General features: G+C 34.3%; 1 protein-coding gene across 1 annotated transcript in view; it reads right to left on the bottom strand.

Moving 5' to 3' along the window:
• Nucleotides 1-9,078: 9,078 nt before the first annotated feature.
• LOC145665431 (uncharacterized) overlaps nt 9,079-22,105 on the bottom strand; it is a 382,683-nt gene continuing 369,656 nt past the window's right edge. Inside the window, 2 exon segments of the mRNA XM_081732738.1 lie at nt 9,079-17,850; nt 17,852-17,933. Of these exon segments, the coding sequence (XP_081588864.1) occupies nt 17,355-17,850; nt 17,852-17,933 (578 nt within the window). The 3' untranslated portion in view covers nt 9,079-17,354.

Raw genomic sequence — 22,105 nt, 5'->3', positions numbered from 1 at the left:
TTTTAAAGAAAGTTAACCACATCATTGGAAATAGTTGAAAAGCCAAAAAATATAACTTATTGTTTTATATATCATTATTTTTTATTTATTTATTTTATTTTATATTTGCATTTTACTTTTATTTTTATTTTTTATTCTCAAAATCATATACTTTTTATGCAGGTTATAGTGGAACATCTCGTTATGTATGCATGCAAACTTTTGCAAGTGGTATAGAATTTTCCTTCTATTTTCCCTTTTTTCGTAATGGATTTCAACCGCAAATAATTTTAGCAAGGTTGAAGAGAAGAACATCCTAAATTTTATTAAGTTCACTAAACCTTTACGAGATTTATCGTGGGTAGGGATACGCACGAGTCGAGACATGTCTCGAATCTCGACTCGTATCCGAGTCGAGACACACTTTGTAAAATTCGAGACCAGTCAAGACAAACGTATTTCTCAACTCTAATTTTCGAGTCGAGACACTTTTAATATTATTTTGAAGTATAATAAAATTTTTTCTATAATTTTTAATATTATTTTGAAGAAAGTATTCACTCAGAAACAGCCTTGAAACCAATTCCTGTATTTATTACTTTAGATAGGTACAGAGCGCATAAATTTAATAGATAATCTTTCGAGATCAAGATTTAATTTTCAGCTCAATTCAGTTAATTAACACTAATAATTAATGTCGTGATATTTGATTGTACCTCAAATATAATAATAATAATAATAATAATAATAATAATAATAATAATAATAATAATAATAATAATAATAATAATAATAATAATAATAATAATAATAATAATATAGGAGAGAGGAATATATTTTCGAGGCGAGTCGAGACAGGCTTAAATCTCGACTCGACTTGACTCATGCGCATCCCTAATCGCGGGACGGACAGATCGGCGGGGAGATACACAAAGGGAATTGAAGTTCAGTTGTATTAAGAATTGAAGTCTAATTATGGTCATTTCGGACATATTTCAAATTTCAGATCTTTATCTGAAGCTCCTTTGACTGCTTGAAAGATTTATAAGATTTATGTCCAAATATTGTAAGTAACTTCTATAATGTTAAGATCAATGTTCATTTTTTCATCTAGTTAAACGGTGCGTACAAATTTTTGTTCATATTTCTCACAACTTTAGTAATTAGACTTGCAGGGGAGTAGCCAAGGGGGCGTCGGGGCCTGGGCCCTCCAAATTATTTCCTGGACCCCCAAGTGATCAGTGTTTAAAACATCATAGTAAAATTACTTCGGTTCAGTCATTTAAAAATAACAAAGTTTACATATAATTAATGATTTATGGTCAATTATTTACCAGTCCTCACCGATAGAAAATTAATATGGTATCTCTTCTGCATAAGAAATAACCGAATACACAGCTTGCTACCACATCTGCTACAATCGATTGGTCTAGCGCTCCTGTGCGGATCATATCCAAATTCGATGGAAAAGGTTTAGATAATGGAACTATATTATTTCACACCATTTATAATGTTTTGCGTGTGTAATTCTTCTTTAGATTTGTGTCAATATAAACTGCATAATAAACAAATGGACTTTGAAAAATACATTTTTTTTTTTTTTTTTTTTTGTGACAGCAGATTACACAATTTATTTTGATTTATATTTGACAGTTTGAAGACAAACGTTTTAACAAATTGCTATAAATACTCTCATAAAACAATGGTACTAAACTGATTTGTAAGTACATTATATTTTTTATATGCTGTAATTAGTGTTTTAAAAATATTTTTTATCAGATGGAAAATTTGGTGAAAACAAATTTTTTTATTCAGTTTTCAGTTTGGATTTCATACATTTTTTTTTTTTTGCTAGTAAGTGTAAAACAGGAAGTAGATATAGCTGTTAAAATAATTATGGTGTTTTTAGTCACGAATAATAAATAAATATTTTGGTCAGGAAATCTTAAAGAAATCAAGTGAAATTTCAAAGAAAATCAGTTTTATGTAGATAGGCTATGTGTACAAGGGCGTAAATTGAAATAGTTATACACAAAGGTATAACGTTTAGTCCGGACAGTAGTTCTTGGTTAAGCATAATAAAAATTACCTGGTACATAATATTTATGGAGGAAAAGCTAAGAAAAACAATTTTTTTAGTTTTCCGGACGGAAATCAAAATTTTCCATTTTTTTCAGGCCTCAAAATCACTAGCTCTAACACAATTGTTTGGGCTTTGTACATTGTAGCTGCCCCCTCCCTAACATACCACAGGGACCCTCTTAGATAAATCTGTTGGCTACACCCCTGTAGACTTGATTCTCTTGTGAACTGAACTCAACAAACGTTAATTGAATTAAATAGTAGAAGCATGTTCATCAATATGTTACCTTCAATGAATTCTTTTCATTCCAAGGTTTAGTATGGAAATTGATCATGATCATGGAAGATTTTCAGTAGACTATTCAGTCATCAGTAAAATAGAAGTATATGCGCCCTAATTGTTCTTTCCTGAATAAAGTTTGAATGAATTGAACCGTTGTTGAAATGATTTCCTACACTGTATATAGAAAATTATTTTTCTACTTCGTTGACTTATTCCGAGGTAATTGACAAGCAACATAACATGTAGGTATGCCTGTATCGATTTTTGATGGTGAATGTATATGTTTTTTAATCAGAGCGATTGAGCAAGTTTTTCAGCTCATTGCACAGGTTTTGCTTCCGACATTTATGCATAGAATAGTTTGGAAGTTCAATAATACAAGAATATAATTTCAAATGTAAAGTAAATTACATCTATTCAAGCAATCTTTGTAAAAATGTCTGTCAATGAAGTTATGTTCTTTATTTATTCCACATAATTTTCACGGATATATTTGTAATTTAAAAAGTAATGTTTTTGCTTTAGCTCCAGATTATAGTACCCATGAACGCAACCGCGAAAACAGTACCAGATTGCTAGGTGTTACCGGGTAAAAGATGAAGGAACAGAATTCTCGACGGGATGGGAGAACATGCTGATGATAGGTTGTGTATACATGAACATATCGAATGAAATATAAAACTGTAACCGGAAGTGAGGACATTTTGTTACTCTGTTTCTGTCCTAAATTGTTTCGAATACTTCCCAGTGGATCCAGCAGGAGTTGATTCCTATCATAGAGTTTCAGAACCTTGATCTCCCTAGGGACCAAGTACCTGGATAAAACCTATTTATAGTCTGAAAGCTCTTGCCATGAGAAGTACGAAACCGTTTTCAAATCACGGGCAAACCCGCCAACTTACTCTATATCGGACCAGTCTGTTGGCATTTGTGACCCTATATATGGTATATTCGACAGAAGTAAAAATGAATGTTGCGATGCATCACACGTAAGGCTCTGAGCGCATCATGCTGCTTCTCTCACTTTTGTCATATATTCGTTCAATGACATTCACGGCATTTTCAACATTGTGAGGTTTACACGTGTTGGCAACACTGACAACCTAGGATGGTTGGGAAACGGGCACACTCAACATATTTTTGCTATAGTTCTTGTAATATTTTTGCCAAGCTTGGCGTATAAACGTCTCATCGTACGGAACTTGTTTTACAATTTCTTATTTTTGTACTTGGTTGGCAATACTGACAAATTGGTGTCTTTGGGAGAGGAATATGTCCGAAGTATATTTTCTCTAGTGACGAATGATGTTTATGCCACGTTTCATGGATATGTAATGAGTGGTACAGAAACAATCTGTCACGTTGTATTTACAATTGATTGGCAACACTGACGAAATGGGTACGTTTGGGTGCAAAGTGATATTATCAAACTCTTACCCGAGTCACGATCTAGCAGTGAGCCAAACAGGAACATGATACGTTCAGGAGCTTACGTGTGATGCATCGTAACATTCATTTTTATTTCTGTCGAATATGCCATATATAGGGTCACAGGGTCAGTTTGCGGGTTTGCCCGTGATCTGAAAACGGTTTCGTACTTCTCATGGCAAGAGGTTTCAGACGATATATATATATATATATATATATATATATATATATATATATATATATATATATATATATATATATATATATATATGTTTTTTCCCAGGTACTTGGTCCCGGTATGGAATCATCCCTAGTCAGTGAGAAATGAATAGAGGTTCAGCTACTTATTGCTTTGCCCTGTAATGGATTTTTAATTTGTTTGGATTTTCTTTGGTTGCTTTTTGAAATTGGTGGTAAGTATACTCATTTATATAGTGACGAAACTGACTGCGTGTAGACGGAGACAGTTTTGAGCCTGTAGCTGATTCTTTGTCTTGATTGATGCACTTCTCCCGTTTATGTGAGCTCGTGTTTCATTATTTCTTTATGATTTGGAGTAAATACGTCACTCTGCTTCAAATTACTTTGTTGGTGCAGGCTATTATGTTGTTAAGAGATGTGTTGCTTGAATGCCTGTTTTTAATATTCTTATTTGTTGGGAATACTGTTGTTGGTGTCCAGTCCTGTTCTTCTCTTGAGTTGATGGTTAACGTTCCTGAGTGAGTATATTCTGGTAGTGTGTCGTTTACTAGTTGTGTTGTTTCGGACCTTGCGTGTTAGGATATTTCTGGTTTTCTTCTAGTTGCTTTATACTTGTGGGCTATGTTCCGTTATTGTATTCTTGTGTTTTTTCTTTTGTTTTGTGAGTTGTGTGTGGACTGGAAAATGTAGATATGTCCTTTTCTTGAGGTGACTATGTTAGTAATTTGGAGAAGATGTATGAAGGTTTTTGCATTCCTTTTTGGAGAATGATATGTTTTGTTATTTATACAGACATAGTGAGCACATATGTTACTCACCGCATGATTGTTTCAGTGGCTTCTTTGACAGCTTCGTGGATCATGGATGTGATATCGTCTTTATTCACTGTTGTTCTGGAGTCCTCTGATGCTGAATAGTCACTGGTAGAGATACAAAAAAGCCGGCTTTTTCGAATTGATGTTTTTTTTTTTCACATAAAAAGCCGGCTTTTTTGAAACAAAAAGAGAATTTTGGAAATTTTGGCTTTTTTCATTTTCATGATTTTTCTATCTAAATACCTTTCTTATGGTATACTCTATAGTTAGATAAGATTTCCATGACTTAAATGCCATATTTCGCTCTGGAATTCACTACCAAGATGGATGAAGCACGTTTTACGAATTAACAACATTAAAGCAAACATAAAGAATGTAGTATTTGAGGGCAATTTTATAGGTTATTTAATTTTATTTTAACTTTTGAGTTATCAACAGTTTTTTTCTTCTCTGGATCATTTGTTTGTAATCCGTGTTTCATTTCTAAGAGCTTAGTAATGTAGCTTCTAGTGCAAAACTTATGTTTTTCTATATATCCGTCAAAGCGTACGTTTTTCAATATATTCATCAAACCGTACTTCCACATTTCTGTTGTACTGTAGCTGTGCAATGATTTAGGAATAATTTTCCGGGTACAACCTTGAATACCATTTTATTCAAATAGTCAGTAGCGGATTTAGAAAAGTACTTTCGGAGGGGTTTCTGAGATTGTTTCGTTTTTTAAAAAAATCCTTAATTTTTATTTGGGAGGAGCTTGAAGTTTATGAGTACAAGCATAACTAATATTTCGTTTTGTTTATATATTTAACAATAATCTTCCGGATACAACTTTGAAAATCATTTTACACTGAGAATCAGTGGCGGATTTAGAAAAGTATTTTGGGAAGGATTTTTCTTTCTAATAATTAGTTTTTCTAAAAAGTCCTAATTTTTATTTGAGGGAAAGCTTAGTTTGTGAGTAAAGGCATAACTAATTGATATTTCGTTCACTCACTCATGTTTATTGTGCAGTTGTGTTTGGTTTAACTTAAAAATATTCCGTACTATTTTTGGGGGGTGGGGGAGGGGTTCCGTAAAGATATGAAGGGTGTGAGGTAAGAACATGGTAACCAACAATGCTGAGTTATGCAGCACCAGATAGACAGCAACGCATACCGCTTCGTTTAATCCTTCATGCATAGTCTTAACGTGAAAAATCATCATTCCGACTTTGAAAATGAATTGTGCACCAGAAAACCTCAAATTTCTTAAAATGGTAAAATTGTAGGTTACCATGATCTTGCCTCATATCCTTCATATGTTGAATTCCTCTTGTTAAAAATTCAGAAACCTTGAGGACTGGGTAAACCATGATGGTGGATATATAAAACTTGACTGTAGAATTTCAAGAATATACAGGACCACCCAAAACAAAGCTCTAGATATGCGACCTTTAAGCGTATCATATAAATGTCAGTATTTTTCTTATGTTTTATTTTAATTTTATTTTGTTTCAAACAGAAGGTATGGAATATTTTGAAGTAAAAATACTACATACAATTTTGCTAGTTATTTGTGTATTTTTTTTTTTAAAAAAAAGAAGTATTTACTTTCAGAATTGGCTAGTTTACACTAGCTGGTTTAAAAAAATGGTTCAAATCAAAAAAATAAAAAGAACGAAAAGTGTGAATCGTGTGAACTTCATGGTGACGTTTCCAAATATCAAACCATCTGCATGAGTTTTATCTCCTTTTCACCTTTTAATCAAGGTGTCTCATGTTCAATTCTCTGTCGAACAAACCAAGTAGCGGTTCGGATGTCACTTTAAGCGAAAGTCTTCTCCTTCATAACCTTGGTATTACGTAAGAATGTTAAGCCTAAAAACGAAACGGAACCAAATTATATATTTCTGCTTGCCTGAATGCCTGTTGTTTTATAAAGAAGCCAGGGTTGCTTCAATATGTTGATAGAAATTGGCAAAATTTATCGACTGCCTACATAGTTTCCAACATTAGCCTGGATAGGACTTTCAATGATATCTACATACTAAATTTGTAATTTAATACCTCAGTTTTAGCGTACTGATTATGATACATTGACCTTGAATTTAAGAAATGTACTGACCGGATTTCTTTAAGCTTATGTGACCCCTTCCAACATAACCTTGTTGTTGCATGATAACACTAAAGCAAAACAAACTTTTTTCTGTCAATATGTAATATAAATACATACAGCAAAATACTCAAACCCAGAAACCCAGTTTAAACCCAAAAACTGGTTTTACCCCTCCCCCAAAAAGGGTTTTTGGCTTTTTCAATTGGTTAATCCTTTAAAATTCATAATCCAAATATGTTAAAAATTTAAATTGTTTAAAATATCTTTTCGAAGTTCATGGTTTATTTTCGAGATTTTAAATTATTATCGGCATCAACCACTAATTAAATGAGTTTTGTGTTATAGAGAAGCGAAACAAAATTTGCTTTATCAATTTAAAGCAGAATTTTTTAAAAAAGACCAAAATTTCCCAAGCAAAAAAGCGAAGCAGAAAAAACCGAGTTTTTTCCAAAACAGCCTGTTTTTTTTTTTTTTTTTTTTTTTTTTGAGCCCTTGCATCTCTAGTCACTAGTGAAAGTTTTGTTCCCAAAAACAACAGTGTTCGTGATCCTGGATTATTCAGAACGTTCAGGATTCTAGGTAGTTCTCAAGAATTTGGCGTGATGTGGAGTGGCCTATTGTGATACGCGCTGCTGCCGGTTGGATGGACATTCGAAACAAGGGTAACACAAAACTGCTAGTTGGGAGAAGACTTGCAAACATCTTGATGACTGGTATGATATCTGAAGAATTATTTGCGTTTCTATTTGCATTGGTGGTATGAATACCCATATTCGAACACAGTTTAGGTCTGGTTAAGCATTTTGAGTCCTCAACCCGACATTTTTTTAATTTTATTATTATTTTTTTTAGCTATTGTGATTCCTCTCTTGACTAGTGAGTTTACTTCTTCTGGATTGTGTAGGGAAAGCTTGACCAGGTGTACAGTTCCATAATCATTTCTGATTCGCGTGCCATTGTGAACTCCACGCGTTGCTGTTTGAGTCTTTCTTATATGATGTTTATAGAGAAGTCCAGAGGGACTCTTGCCTGGGCATACATGTGTACCTGGGGGATCTTCGTGTGGTACTTCATCTCGTTCTAGGTTGATTGTGGTTTCGGGACAGTGCATGGAGTTGTGAGTGGGTTGGATGACTTCTGATTTGTGCTGACATTTTCTTTTTGGTATTTTGCGAAGACAGGAGAGCTACTGCTTTTGAGTGGGCTTGTTGGTCATTTGCTTTTGCCAACCTTGTCTTCTTAGGAAATTTTGCTTGCGTTTTCACATACAATCCTTCTGTTGCGTCTCCAAACATTCACTTCTTCCTAATCTCCAAGTTTTTCTGCCTAATTTTTCTATGTGAGCGTGATGGACTGGGCGTATGGTCCAAATTATCTTGGCTTGTAGTGACGTAGGATGTATTTTTATTGCTACTTCCGTGAATGAGAGGTAGAAATATCTCTGAGATGTGGCCAATGATGGAACTGACGCGTTTTTGGACTAAGTTTCTTGCTTAGCTTATTGCCAATGATCACTGAATCTACTATGAGTTCCGCAGCTGCGTTTACACGTATTATTGCCACTTTGAGACCTGCTGCGTACAAGGCACATTCACGTTCTATATACTGATCACTATTAGATTTATCTAAAACAATCATTTCCTACTGTCCTACTGTCTTACTGTCATGTATGAGGTAGGAACACGTTTTTTATAGTGATAGGAACGAAGAGAGACACACTATAAAAAAAGAAATGGCAGGGATGAGCGAAGAATGGAATAAAGAAATGTTAGTAGTGTATGTGAAATCATAAATCTACGATGAGTATGCCTTCAAATCTTTCACCTGGAGAATTGAGTTCCTTGTTTACCTGTCACCACTGCCTTTTACCAAGTCAGGTTACTTGCTTGCTTCTTCCCCTGTCCGTACGATTCACTGAGAAGAGGAGCAAAAACTGTCTCGTCGCAGAACGTTCAACTAGACTTAACTAGTTAAAACGGTAATAGAGAATAGAGCTATAATTGATTAGTTTAAACGGTAACAGAATAGGGCTAGAATTGACTAGTTTAAGTGGTAACAGAGAATAGAGTTAGAATTGACTAATTGAAACGGTAACAGAGAGTAGAGCTAGGATTAACTAGTTTGACTAGTCTATTACTAGTTGACTAGGTAATAGAGAATAGAATATTAAAAATAATACAACTTTGGAATGAAAAATGTTCTTAACCCTTTATTATTTATTTGTTAGTTAACATAGTTTCATTTTTGTTTAGTACTGTACCAACATTACACATTGAGTAAGAAAAAACAAAAACAAACATTATTCTTTATTAGTATTATTCAGTCGTTCACGTACATACATACACACACATAAAAAGACGCATTTACCAAATAAAACACAAGCACTTATACAAAATATACAAATATAAACACATTCTTTCACATACTCAAAAATGCTGACACACTGTATAAGAACTTTTTTTTTTTAATTTGATGTTTAGAATTAGAAATTCACTTTTGAGCCATTGTGATAACACTCAGCTTTCAGTAGAAGTTAAATTTTATAGTGCAACTTTCCCCTCACTCCTGTGTGAAGGGTAATGACAAGACTCACAACATATATTCTAGATGCCAGATTTAGGTTGTTGTGGCATTGTTTTGATATGTACGTCCTGAGCAAGGAATTTTCGAACCTCAGGAGTCCTTTTTGTATATATATAAACATTTTGTTTTTGTCCATACTATATCCTATTTAAATTTGAAGCCTACAAATGAACAAACAAATAGACAAAAGGTCTCTGCTATAACTCAGAAATTTACATGCACAGAGCTTGAATAAAATTAAGTTACGTTGTAATATTTTATTTATTTATTTTAGATGAAGAGTCATAATGAAACTGTCAATTGCAAATGTTTTATTAATCAGGGGTTTTCATCCTGTGAACCATGTCCCATGTAGGGACTGGAACAAGGACTGAAATAGGTTGCCTTATCGCTTACTAATTTATTTAAATGTTGATACAAAAACATAAATGTGATTAGACCACTGACAGAATTGGTTGAATTAATCTTGAGGGCAAAGAAAATTTTATATCGATATTAAATATACTTTTGTATGTTTGTATAAGACAGTAAATTTGCAGAATACTGTTATCTATACTCTCTATTTCCACCTACGCCTCATATCAAACGCTTTTAATATCAAAATGTACTATAACGTCTAGTTATTTAGAACAATTTCCTTTCAAGGTGTTTGCTTTGCTCCTTATGAAGTTAGACGTAGACGAGAAAGTACTTTCATTTGATGTTAACCAACGTTTATTTCTAACTCTCTTTTACTAACAAAAACATCATGAACATTCCATTGTTCAACTGACAATTTGCTGATTTTATGTTTCAATATAGGTCATGTACTGATAGGCAACCAATTTTATGATAATGAGTCGGTCGCGGCCCGAGAATGAACCCGTTTTATGAACGTGGGTCGATTGTGGGCCGACAACGGACCGACAAATTTAGAAGCCAATTGATCTTGGTGAAATGTTTAGAATAGTATAATAATATACAATAAATTAATATATCTATGAAATGAAGAAAATAATACAGTAGTTTTATTTCATGATCTCTTAGGAACCAACATTGATCGGCGGAGGCAATACACTTTTGTTATATTGCACTGAGAGTTTTCGATCATAAATCTGTCATACTCTAGTGCTAGTTTAAACAAGAAAAAAAATTAAATTCCCTACAATTAATGTGAGCATATGTCTTGAATTCTTGACTTAGTGCTACGACCACCATAAATATTTAATTGTTTATTTATTGAAAATAAAATTTACTGGACTCGTGGAGGTAAATGTAATAATCGCTTATATTTAATTTCTCGTTTGAGGGCCAAAGTGTTAAAAGGAAAACCGTAACTCTTGAAAGGTTAGAAACCAATGGTTTCCCAACCCATGAATAGTACAAATATCACACACAGTTTACTCACATCAACGACTCACTTCAGTATTATGTTGATGGTATGGATACTCTTTGAAAACAGAAGGGAAATATCTACGCAAATGCAATCTTTAACGCATTAGAGAAGTTTTCACATGTAATTGCCAGTTCTTGATTTGGAATCTGATAAAGTCACGAAAATGCCAAATTTTAGATCTATCGTTTCTGTTGTTATTGAATTAACTCTTTGAGAACCAGAGAGGGCTATCTTCAGCTCTGCGAGAACTGATACTATATGACTGATTACATCTCCCAACATAACAGTATTATGTACGCAGGAAATGTTTCAAGCGATATAAGATAACTATCATAATACAAGTCATGTAAAATTTAGAAAGCGAAAATTATAACAAAAATATTCCCAAGGAACTGCAATTCTTGCATTTTTTTTTCTTGAAACCAACAATTTAAAAAAAGTAAACAGTTCTTTAAAAATGGTTAGAATTCTTGTCTCAATGAGGGAAACATTAGTTTGATTTTATAGGAGCTCATGTGGTTTAGACGCTGTTGTTAAACTGAAATCTGTATCTTCTTAATATATAGCTTAGGTACGAAAAATATTGAACTTTAAATATACGTGCAATGAAAAAAAAAATGTGACAGAACTTGTAAGTTTTACGATTATTCTTGAGAAAAATCGAGAAAATAATGAAATTACAGTTCTGATAATGTTAGTATGGATAGGCAAAGAGTACAAAGCAAAGTTTTATCCACTAAAGAGAAAAACAGTGATGTCAATCGCTAAAAAAGTTATTAGTTTGAATATCAATATAATATTTCATACTCTTACTGTATGCTCATACCAAGACTATACCTAGGAAGAAATGTATGTATAGATATTTAAAAAGGAACCCCTATCTGACGGTCCTGAAAACGATATATTTTTTGTGGTGTAAAATTGAGTATTGCAGTGGAGGGTCCCGATCCTCAACATTCCTCCTAGAGTACGGCCCTGATTCATACAATTAAATGCTTACTTTATGTTTGTTTAGCAGTGGATTTAAGAACAGGTACAGTTACCAGAAAGAAATGTGTTTTCATACCCTATATGTACTTTTAGTTGTTCTGAGTGGACTAATTGGAATATAGTTGTCGACTCCTCCTCTTTACGGCAAGGGAAACAATTAAAATTATTTGATTCTTTCCGAAGTTATTGATAAAGATACCAAGAGGACAGGTGCATCCATTTTGGTAATGTTTTTTTTTTTTTAATCTTCATTGGCTTATAAGAGAAAACATATAACATAAATCTAAGTGAAAACCTCGTAAGTCCTGTTAGAATATTGAGATTCAGAGAGAGTTACATTATTTTGAGCTTTTGTGTTAGTAAATATATCCTCTTACATAATGTTAAGGTGAATCACATTTTTATGACAATATTTCAATAATCTTAAACATGTTAATAAAGCACATAGGCTACCACTTATACCCTGCATCAAAATTCCTTTTCATCCGTTCACCTCACAGAGGGCGTAACACTCTTACAAGTTGAGATCAAAGTTGATCAAAGTTCAAAAATCTTAAACTTCAGCTTCCTAGTTCAAGTTCAAATATGATGGGTATTTTAAACAGTCACTTTAATACAAGTTTTACCCAATCATTTATTTGCTGAAACACAGTCAATTTCTTAAAAAAAAAATCAAACTGTCTGAGAGGAACTTATTGATTATACAATAATTTCAAATCATGTTAAGATAACTAATTTAATAACACATTAGTAGTTTCAGTATTATTGTAAGCACATGCAAAATTTAATTTTCCATTTATACGAATTTTATTGGCATTTTCGTGCTTCTACAAAGATCTAAAGAGAAAATGATTTTCTTCTCGAATTATTGGAATACTCATGCCATATATTTTAATCATTCAAATATCTTTGATTATCTATTTATCTATTTAGTTACTTTTTGTGGATGTGGGCGGAGATTGTACTTAATTTATTATTTTGATACTGGAATATTGAAGTTCGTCTTTAAACAAATTAATTTATTTTTTAATGAAAAGATGTTGCTGTTCTCTAGAAATTACGCGACTTGCTATTTTGCTCTAAGAGAGTCACAATCTATGGTTCTTTTTGTATAGTGTTAATGTTATCTTCATTAGAAACCAATTCTGGATCATTTTTGTCTCAAGAAGTAATCAATGGACTTTACTATTACATGAAGATAACGGTTCCGTTCAATCCTTGCAAGAAAATGCAGTTAGGAATAATTTAGAAATATCTTAATAAATGGGCATTCTTTGTTATTGTATCCGTTTCTTATTGAAGTTATACAGTCTCGCTGTTCAAAGGAAAGTCTAACTTAAAATCATTTGCGATAAAGTATTAGATTGAGAAAAATAATTCCAAACTTATGCGTGACTCTTTGATAAAGTGTTTTCTGGTGGGAACATCATGCGAAGAATGAAGTTCAATGTTCTCAGAAATTAAATGAAATGACATTTTGAGTTTTACGTCCCACGCATATGCCGGCTAGGCTAAAGGAGACGGTAATAATGAGAAATGAATGAAATGGTGGAATGAAGAAACTTTGAGGAAACGGAAGAAATCCGGGGAAACCCACGCACACGTTGTTTGTCCACCACAAAGTTTATTTAATGGAAGCAGGGTTTGAACCCGGGACCCCATGCATCAGAGGTGAACGCTCTACCATTGAGCTACCGCGGCCCCTTTCAGTGTTCTCAGATGGTGGTGTATATCGTACAAACGGGTAAAACACATGCATGTAACATGGTGATGGACTTCAGCAGATGAAAGCAACAATCTTTCCTAATGTATGTTACCATATTAATCGTTTGTGCTTCACCCGTTAGTACAATCGATACCACTATCCAGTCTTAATTTGATGTCCCACCAGGAACATGTTACCAAAAATGTTCCCTGTAAATCTGAAATTATTTTTCTCAGTGTGCCTTCAATCTACAGCACTCAATTGCTTAGTAACACCAACAAGTCCAGGTGAATTTTATGGTGAAATATTAAACAAAGTAATTTATACTACATATTCAAAGTAAAATTTCAAATATTCCCTGAAAAAATGTTTTACCATGTAAATACTCTGAGATTTAATACTGAAAATATTACATAAACAGACTTCTGATAATCTTTAACGTAAAAATTAATCAATACACTTTAAAGTCATGCGAATAGTAATATATTGTGTGAAAAGAACATCTTGGCCTGATCTAACATCATAAGAATGTAATTTCTAAATTCAGTAAGAAGACTGGCATATCCATTAACATTACGTTAATGATCAAGTTGTGAAATTTGAATTTTCATGAAATTTTAACAAAGCAAGAGACCTTAAAAAAGTATTTGAAGAAAAATTTAGAAAAATAACATCTATTATAAAGTTCACCTTTAGTTTTTGATACAAATAATGTATTTAGAAATCAAGATGGCATTAATAGACCACACCACTTTACTCCCTCTTATACACACGTGACATCCATAAACTAGATAGAAGCAAATACATACGCACTTAATAATACTTCTCGTTATTTCAAATATTGACATTTACAAAATTGTACAATAATAATTAATTATGTAATATTTATATATAATTATACCTTCTTTACTTTTATCAAGTTGATTTTATTTAAACATAGGCCACGCAGCACCTTCGGTTCAGTTCAGTGTTCCAGTTACATAAGTTAATTAGCATTAGCAAATCACTAAAATCACACAACCATGACATTTTGGTTAAATAACAGCGAATTAAAAATACAATATTGTCAACTTGCTACTTTTGAAATCAGTATAGGACGTCTTCCTTCATCCTATATACCCATCTTTCCGTTTTACTGATTTCGCTTTAACGGTTATGAAGCAACGGGCAAAATCTAGAGCAGCCGATACAATCTGAAAGTTGTAATTTTATCTTAGAAATGTTGAAGTTTGAATTGAATGTGAAATAAAGTTGAACTTATATTTAAAGTGTGCAGGTATTTACACTGTTGGATTGGATAGCGTTGTTGATTAAAAGTAGTCCTGTAAAATTCCTTTTTTTACGTAATTTAATTGTGGATATGAGCCACTGTAGACTTAGTGTCGGAACGTGCTTACAATCGGCAACATCTGACCGCTATTACCCCTCCCCCTTTTCATCCATTAAAATGAGGAATGAGTGTACTGCCAAGATCCAATCAGATTCGATACTACGTTAATGTGTAAAATGTCGAGATTCAAATACTTTGAGTTAGTGTCTCAGCAGTCATAGTTTGCATAAAGTGGAATACGTGGCGCATTTATGCAAATATATGTATATAGCTAAACTGAATTATATATCGTCGACGTTAAGGCAGAAGTCACTAACTCGAAAAATATACAAATGGAGTTAGGTACTTCTTCCAGTACGAGGACGATATATAAGATGAAATATATGACGTTCTGGTACGTATGGCATTGTTATGTTAAGGATAACTACGCTTAACATCACAATTTCACCTGCTACATCTAGCCTGACAATGTTAAAACGTCAAGAGTTTCACCTTGTCTATCGCCATCTTACAGGTAGCCATCTTACAAGTACCTAACTCCATTCTTGTATTTCTTAAGTGCTGCCTGAACACCGACGATATATTTGAAAGAAATAAAGTTTGTATCTTCTAAAATAAAGATAAAAAGGTTATTGATAGGCAATAATAGATTATCGACTATGATCCAAATTAAAATTTGTTTTGCTTAATAACAAATAGAAGTTTTATGTCCGTATGCAATATTAGCATCATATCCATGTTTCAAGACTGAATCAGAAAATGTTTTCAGATGATACAGGGATAATTCGAATTTTACATTCTTAAGTTACCAATAATACTCATAGTACTTATCATAATGCATCCCGTATCTCTGTGTCAATCATGCTGAATTCGTACAAGAGGAAAACATAGTAAACAATCATTGTATATAAACTTTCGGACTTGAATTCAGACCACTATGTAACAATAAAACTTACACGTTCTTTTCATCTCCCATGTTAAATCTGTGCAAGTGAACGAAATATTCTTATTTTGGGTATCAAGAACCCTTATACAACCAAATTTCGTGTCTACATGTCCAGTGGTTTACAGCAGAAACGAAACAATAGTAAAGTTATCCCTCTCTCTACTTCAGCATTGTTAAATTCGTGCAAGTGAATTAAATATTGGTAATCTGTATATCAAGAGAAGAATGGAAAGAATTACTGGGTCGAGCGGAAAACGAATGAGAGAGTGTTAGAAATGGTGGGTGAGAAAAGAACACTTTTAGATATTATTAGGAAGAGGAAGAGAAACTGGTTGGGACTTGCCTAAGAAGAGATTGTATCATGAGGGACGTCCTAGAGGGTATGGTGGCGGGAAAGAGAGGGAGGGGGCGAAGGAGACTACAATTAATGGATGATATAAAAACAGAAAGATCATATGCGAAGACGAAGAAGTTAGCGGAGGACCGTGGAGCATGGAAGCTTCTCAGCTGCGGCAAGTGACCTGCCAATAAAGGCAGAATACCTATGATGATGATGATGTATATCAAGAAGCCCCATACAGCTAAGTTTCGTGTCGGTGCATCCAACTGTTGAATGGTAACATGTAACATAAGTAAAGTTTATCCCTCTCTCTCACTCTTTCTGTTAGCATACTTTAATTTATGTAAGGAAATAACATATTTGTCTTCTGTGTTTTATGAAACAGCATAAACAAAATGTTGTGCTTGTTTGTTCAGCGATTTAAAATGAATGAATAAATAATAATAATAATAATAATAATAATAATAATAATAATAATAATAATAATAATAATAATAATAATAATAATAATAATAATAATAATGGAAATTCTCCTCGTTTCACCTATTTCTTGTCGCTTCGCGCTAGAAACATGAAAATATAAGTTATAGAAAGTTGTTCGAAATGAAAAACCTGTCTTTGAGTTGTAAAATATTGCATAAGATGTATGAGCAGTTTGGTGCACTATAAGAAATCTGAAGAGGGGAAATATATTTCAAATTAATCAAAAACCAGAACTTTATGCAAGATGGAAGGATCTAGAATTCATGTGTCTTTATGAAATCCATTGTAATTTCTACACAAACCATACGGTATTGGAGCTGACAAAAATCTTTTGAATATCCCTTATAAACATCTGTGTATAGAACTGACAAAAGAACATAATTAGAACGCAATAACTCAATAAAATATAATTTGAAAATATAAGTAGCAAGTTGACACCCTTTTGAAAGTATTTGACATCTTTTGGTATATCTTTTAACTATACTTGGCAACATCGGTTGTAGTAAACTGTATGGAGAAGAACAAGAAATGTCTTCAAAAGTTCTTTTCAGATTTCTTTTTTCGTTTAAGTACTTTTGTTCTTCCCTGTCTACAACCGAGTGCCAGCTGACTGTCATACTGCGCTGGCCGGATAATTTGAGGATTCATAGGTATCCATTGTCGTAAAAGTACCAATAGTAACGCTTTTCTTTTTCAAGGAACCCCGTTCACCTGCTTGAACTAGAGCACTCTTACTGGCACGTAATTCAGAAAACATTGTTGGCTGTGGTAAAGGTGGTTTCTGAGTTTGAGGATCAGGATATCCCCACCATTGTCTTTGGCATCTGTGGACTGTAGAGTATCGTCCCCACAATTATTGTCTATTGTCGGTTCAGACCCCAAAGCAGCCCCTGAGCCCGCCCCTATCACAATCCCTTCATCCCCTTGATTACAAACGTCCGGTGGAGTGTCACTGTGTCTCTTCAACAACGGTCCTTCAACACCTTCGTTGTCACTCGCTACAAGAACTTCCGGTTTAGTCCTACGAACTAAATATTCACCACTTTGTTCTCTCATTCGCCTTTCGACTCCTGGAATTATGCGCACCATGTCCTCCACGGTAGGAAAACGTCTTAAGTAGGCCATTATTGACAAAAGAGCTGCTAGTTCAGCTATGAAAAAGGCTGCAGAGGCCGTGAAGAAGGACCATCCGTATTCGTATCCGAAGCTGCTGGCATATGCACTCCCTTCGAGGTCTGTCCATGTATGCGTCACTCAGCACCGAGGCAAATATAACCAAACCACCACCAAGCGATAAACCTGCAAAAAATAAAAAATAAAATCCAGATATTAGAATTTTGGACAGTTTCATACATTACAACAAATCATAATAATAAACGGATTTCTTTTTTACTCTTCTTTTAAGATTGTATTGTGTAATCGCCAAAAGTATAAAATCAAACGCAAGAAGGATATTTTATTTTTAGAGATGAATTTATATAATCAAGATACTTTGTTGCAGCGTTGGGTGAGATCTAATAATACCTATTTTGTTATTAAATCGCTTAGACGGTGACGTCTTTTCTTCAGCTAGGAAATTAGTTATAATTGAGATTTTACTGACTTTTGAATGGGCATTTTGATATATGAAACGTAATGAAATAAAATATTCAGTTTAATATCCCACGATTATACCTGTTATTCTAAGGTAGACGGATGATTAAGACAAGTGAATGATGATAGGAGAATCGGTGGAATAACAGTGTGGGAGGAAACCCAAGGATTCCGAGAAAACGTTGTCCGCTATAAACTTACTTGGTCGGGAATTGAACCAGCGACCTCACAATATGGAGGTAAGAGCTCTAACACTGAGCCAATGTGCTCCCGGCATTTTGATAAAGTGTGGAGTGTGGAGACTTGGTGGGATGTTAGAGTTCAGGATAGGATCAAACTTTATAGAGATTACATATATATTGATTTCGTTAAAAAATAATAATAATAAATGCATTACACATAATTCAGCAAAAAGATTCAAAGAATATAGATAACATAAAAATTACAGCGAACTGGTAAAATAATTTCGCGAACAGGCGATTGAAAGTGTTTACAATACTGTAAAAACCAAGACGTTACATATTGAATTTATTAATCATTTATTTTATATTAGCAGTTGAGTATATAAAATATCTTATAACCTACCTTCGAGAAGCAAAGGAAAAACTAGAGTTGACCACGAGCGAGACATAATTTTTGTAACGAGTTAGGAGGCAAAACAGAGATTTTCCTTTTAAAAAGTATTCTGAGACGATCAATTAGACATTTTTTTTTTCAAGACGACACAGCCGCAACGTTTGTCTCGGGATCAACCCAGCAATAATACAAGATAACAAAACGCCTTACTTCCGAAAAAATTCCTATTTTTTTGTTCTCCGAATAAAGATGTCTAGATTCTATACTAGAACCAGGAATCGAAGTTGGCACTGCGTACTCTATAGACATTAGGATGGGAAACCAGCTATATGAAAAATTTTCGAAATTTACTTTAACAGAGTCTCACCCCCTATACTTTATTCATTACCTAAGCATACGTACAAAATTTCATGAAAGTATTTTAATATTTCAAGGTCGCTCAACGCGCTCAAATCTATGGCTACATTTATGGTACTTAAGCATTATATGCGAAAGTCAGCGTGTCTTAACCTGGATCAGCCCAATTTTCTCCCTTTGAGGTTCTCACACTTACAGTATATGACCTCCGGATGTATTCACGAGGTATTATAGAGTTTGGTGACGTTATATTTACAGGCCTCATATATAGGGTGCGTGACGAGTATATTATATTGAGCGCTTGTAAGTATATTATGCAGGCCCTACTCCCGGAATGCTGTAAGTTACAAAGAAGCCAAAGCTGTGTCGACCAGCCAACATCATTACACCAGAGCTGTCTTCTGCACTGGATTGTGGAAAAATCAGACAGAAATGCCACTCTTGTTATAGCTGCTGCAACGGAAGCTTTGGGTCACAGCTCACGAGAAATCTGTGTTAATAAGGGATTTATTAGAAGAGCATGCAGAGGGAACCGCAAGGAAATCGCTAGTGAAATTTGTTCGTCTTTCCCATCTGGTGGTCCACTTATATTGGGATGAGAAGTTGTTACTGTTCTCACTTCTAAGAAATCAGTTAATCTCGTAGCAGCTCTCGTCCAGTTATATTGGGATGAGAAGTTGTTACTGTTCTCACTTCTAAGAAATCAGTTAATCTCGTAGCAGCTCTCGTCCACTTATATTGGGATGAGAAGTTGTTACTGTTCTCACTTCTAAGAAATCAGTTAATCTCGTAGCAGCTCTCGTTTCTGGGCATAGTGACATGAAAATAGAAGTATCTGCTATTCCAAATGGAAGTCGTAACGCAGTCGGAAGCTGTTTTTAATTGGTGGAGGAGAGGAACTTAACCACACGTGTGCATTTCATGCGCTTTGGTACAGCAACATCTAACACGGGGTCACAAAATGGAACTTGTACCCTGCTGGAACGGAAAATGGAGAAGGATCTTACCAGGGTACCTTGCAGGCATCACATAATGGAACTAGTTGTGGCGAGAATGTTTGACATGGTTTTCGGGAATGGGTCCCCACATAAAACTCTTCCAACGTTTCTTTGAGGTATGGAACTCAAGTGACAAACTGAAATTCGACACCGGAATCCAGGACGAAGTTGTCGCAGAGGTTTTGACCCCAGTAAAGTATGAACTGACATCTTTCTTCAAGCAGTAGCTGACGCACTACCAACCCAGAGATGATTTCAGAGAACTTTTAGAACGAACTTGCTTTCATATTTCTTGGTGAAGTTCTAGGAGGTATCACATTCTACATTCTACGAGCACGATGAATGGCGAAGTTGAAGATATATATCTTTTCCGGTCACAGTTTCATCTTACATCTCGTGAGCTTAACGGGCTTCGCGACTTCAACATATTTGTCGTCCCAGTGGATATGAGGGCATGGTATTCCTCTCCCCTTGCGCTTTCAGCTGCAAGGAATGACTTGAATCTCTTAACCCTTATCCGGGCAACCGGGGCCTCCCAGGCCCAGTAGCTTCATTTTTCTAAAATTTCTCAATAACCATACATATTTCGAAGACATAAAATACTGAATTCTTCTATCTTTCGTCGAAGTTAAAATCATGAACATATCGAGTTTGTAAAGCTAATGTTTCTTTTTTAATTTGAAAATCTTTTCCTGACGTAACCGGGCAACCGGGGCCTAGGAGGCCCCGTATAACTTTAGTGAAATTCCTGTCAAATATTAGATCAAATTGTCACATAATTATATATTGAACACGTGACTATTGTAACCTTTAGTCGGAACAGTATGCGGCAACAGACATTGAATTTTGAGTGTTCTGCACTTAAAATATATACTGGGCCTGACAGGCCCCGGTTGCCCGTTTACGTTACAAAAATGTCTGGACCGGATTTGCTATTCTGCTTGGCTTACAAAAGCGTGACACGAAGTTTCGCTACTTGACAAAAATATATACCGGTACATTCTAGACTAGTCTGAACAGCAAGTGACAATAGGTATTGCTTTTGTGTATTCTGCACTTAAAATATATACTGGGCCTCACAAGTCCCGGTTGCCCGTTTACGTTACAAAAATGTCTTGCCCGGATAAGGGTTAAGATGCATTCATTCCTACAAGAATGTTAACACAAAAGTTGCAGAAGCAGCAATGCACAGTTTCTCAAGACATCTGTGGTATTTGAGCAAACCATTTATTGGTCTTAGTTTCTCTGATTCTGAAGTCTCCGCAGCAGCGAAGAAAGACATGGTTATGGCGTTATTTAGGGATAGAAGTGAAGGAGAAGAAGCTATCAGGGGACCATGAAGGATAAAAGCCCTTAGTAACTTTGTTTCCAGGAGCACCAGAAAGCTATTTGAACATGTGAGATCACGGATTTATATTAGAAAATCCTGAAATATGGAAAAGGTACGATACTTTCCTTCAGGTTTGAGAGCGTGTGAAAACTCTGAATGTTGTGAATGATCTGGCAGAACGAAGAATTGCATTGATTCAAAACTTTAATGGAAAATTGGCTAATCAGGAAGATCAGGCCCGATTTCTTCTCCAAGTTGTAGAGCAGCACAGAAAGAAATTTCCTCACTCCAAGTAAATTCATTTTCAGTTAAAGCATTTTCTTATATGTTATGTTAAATATACTTTCGCAAACTTAAATACTAAAAAATATACATTTGTAAAACATAAATATTACTAAAGGCTGTTTCCAAACATATTTTTGAATTTCATAGTATTTATACCTGTATGTGGATTTTCATATTTTTGTGGTTTGATGTGAATTTATGTATGCTTAGAGCGACCATTAAATATTACGTAATTCTCTCAAATTTTTGTAGTAAACATTTGTGATAAAAAGAAAAAAGTTTGACCCTGAGACCATTAAAACTGCAAAAGTGAATTTTCGTTGCCACCCTAA

Source organism: Thermobia domestica, chromosome 11, assembly GCF_964235325.1.
Source record: "Thermobia domestica chromosome 11, izTheDome1.hap1.1, whole genome shotgun sequence".
Lineage (NCBI taxonomy): Eukaryota > Metazoa > Arthropoda > Insecta > Zygentoma > Lepismatidae > Thermobia > Thermobia domestica.
This window is presented reverse-complemented; position numbering and strand designations above follow the sequence as displayed.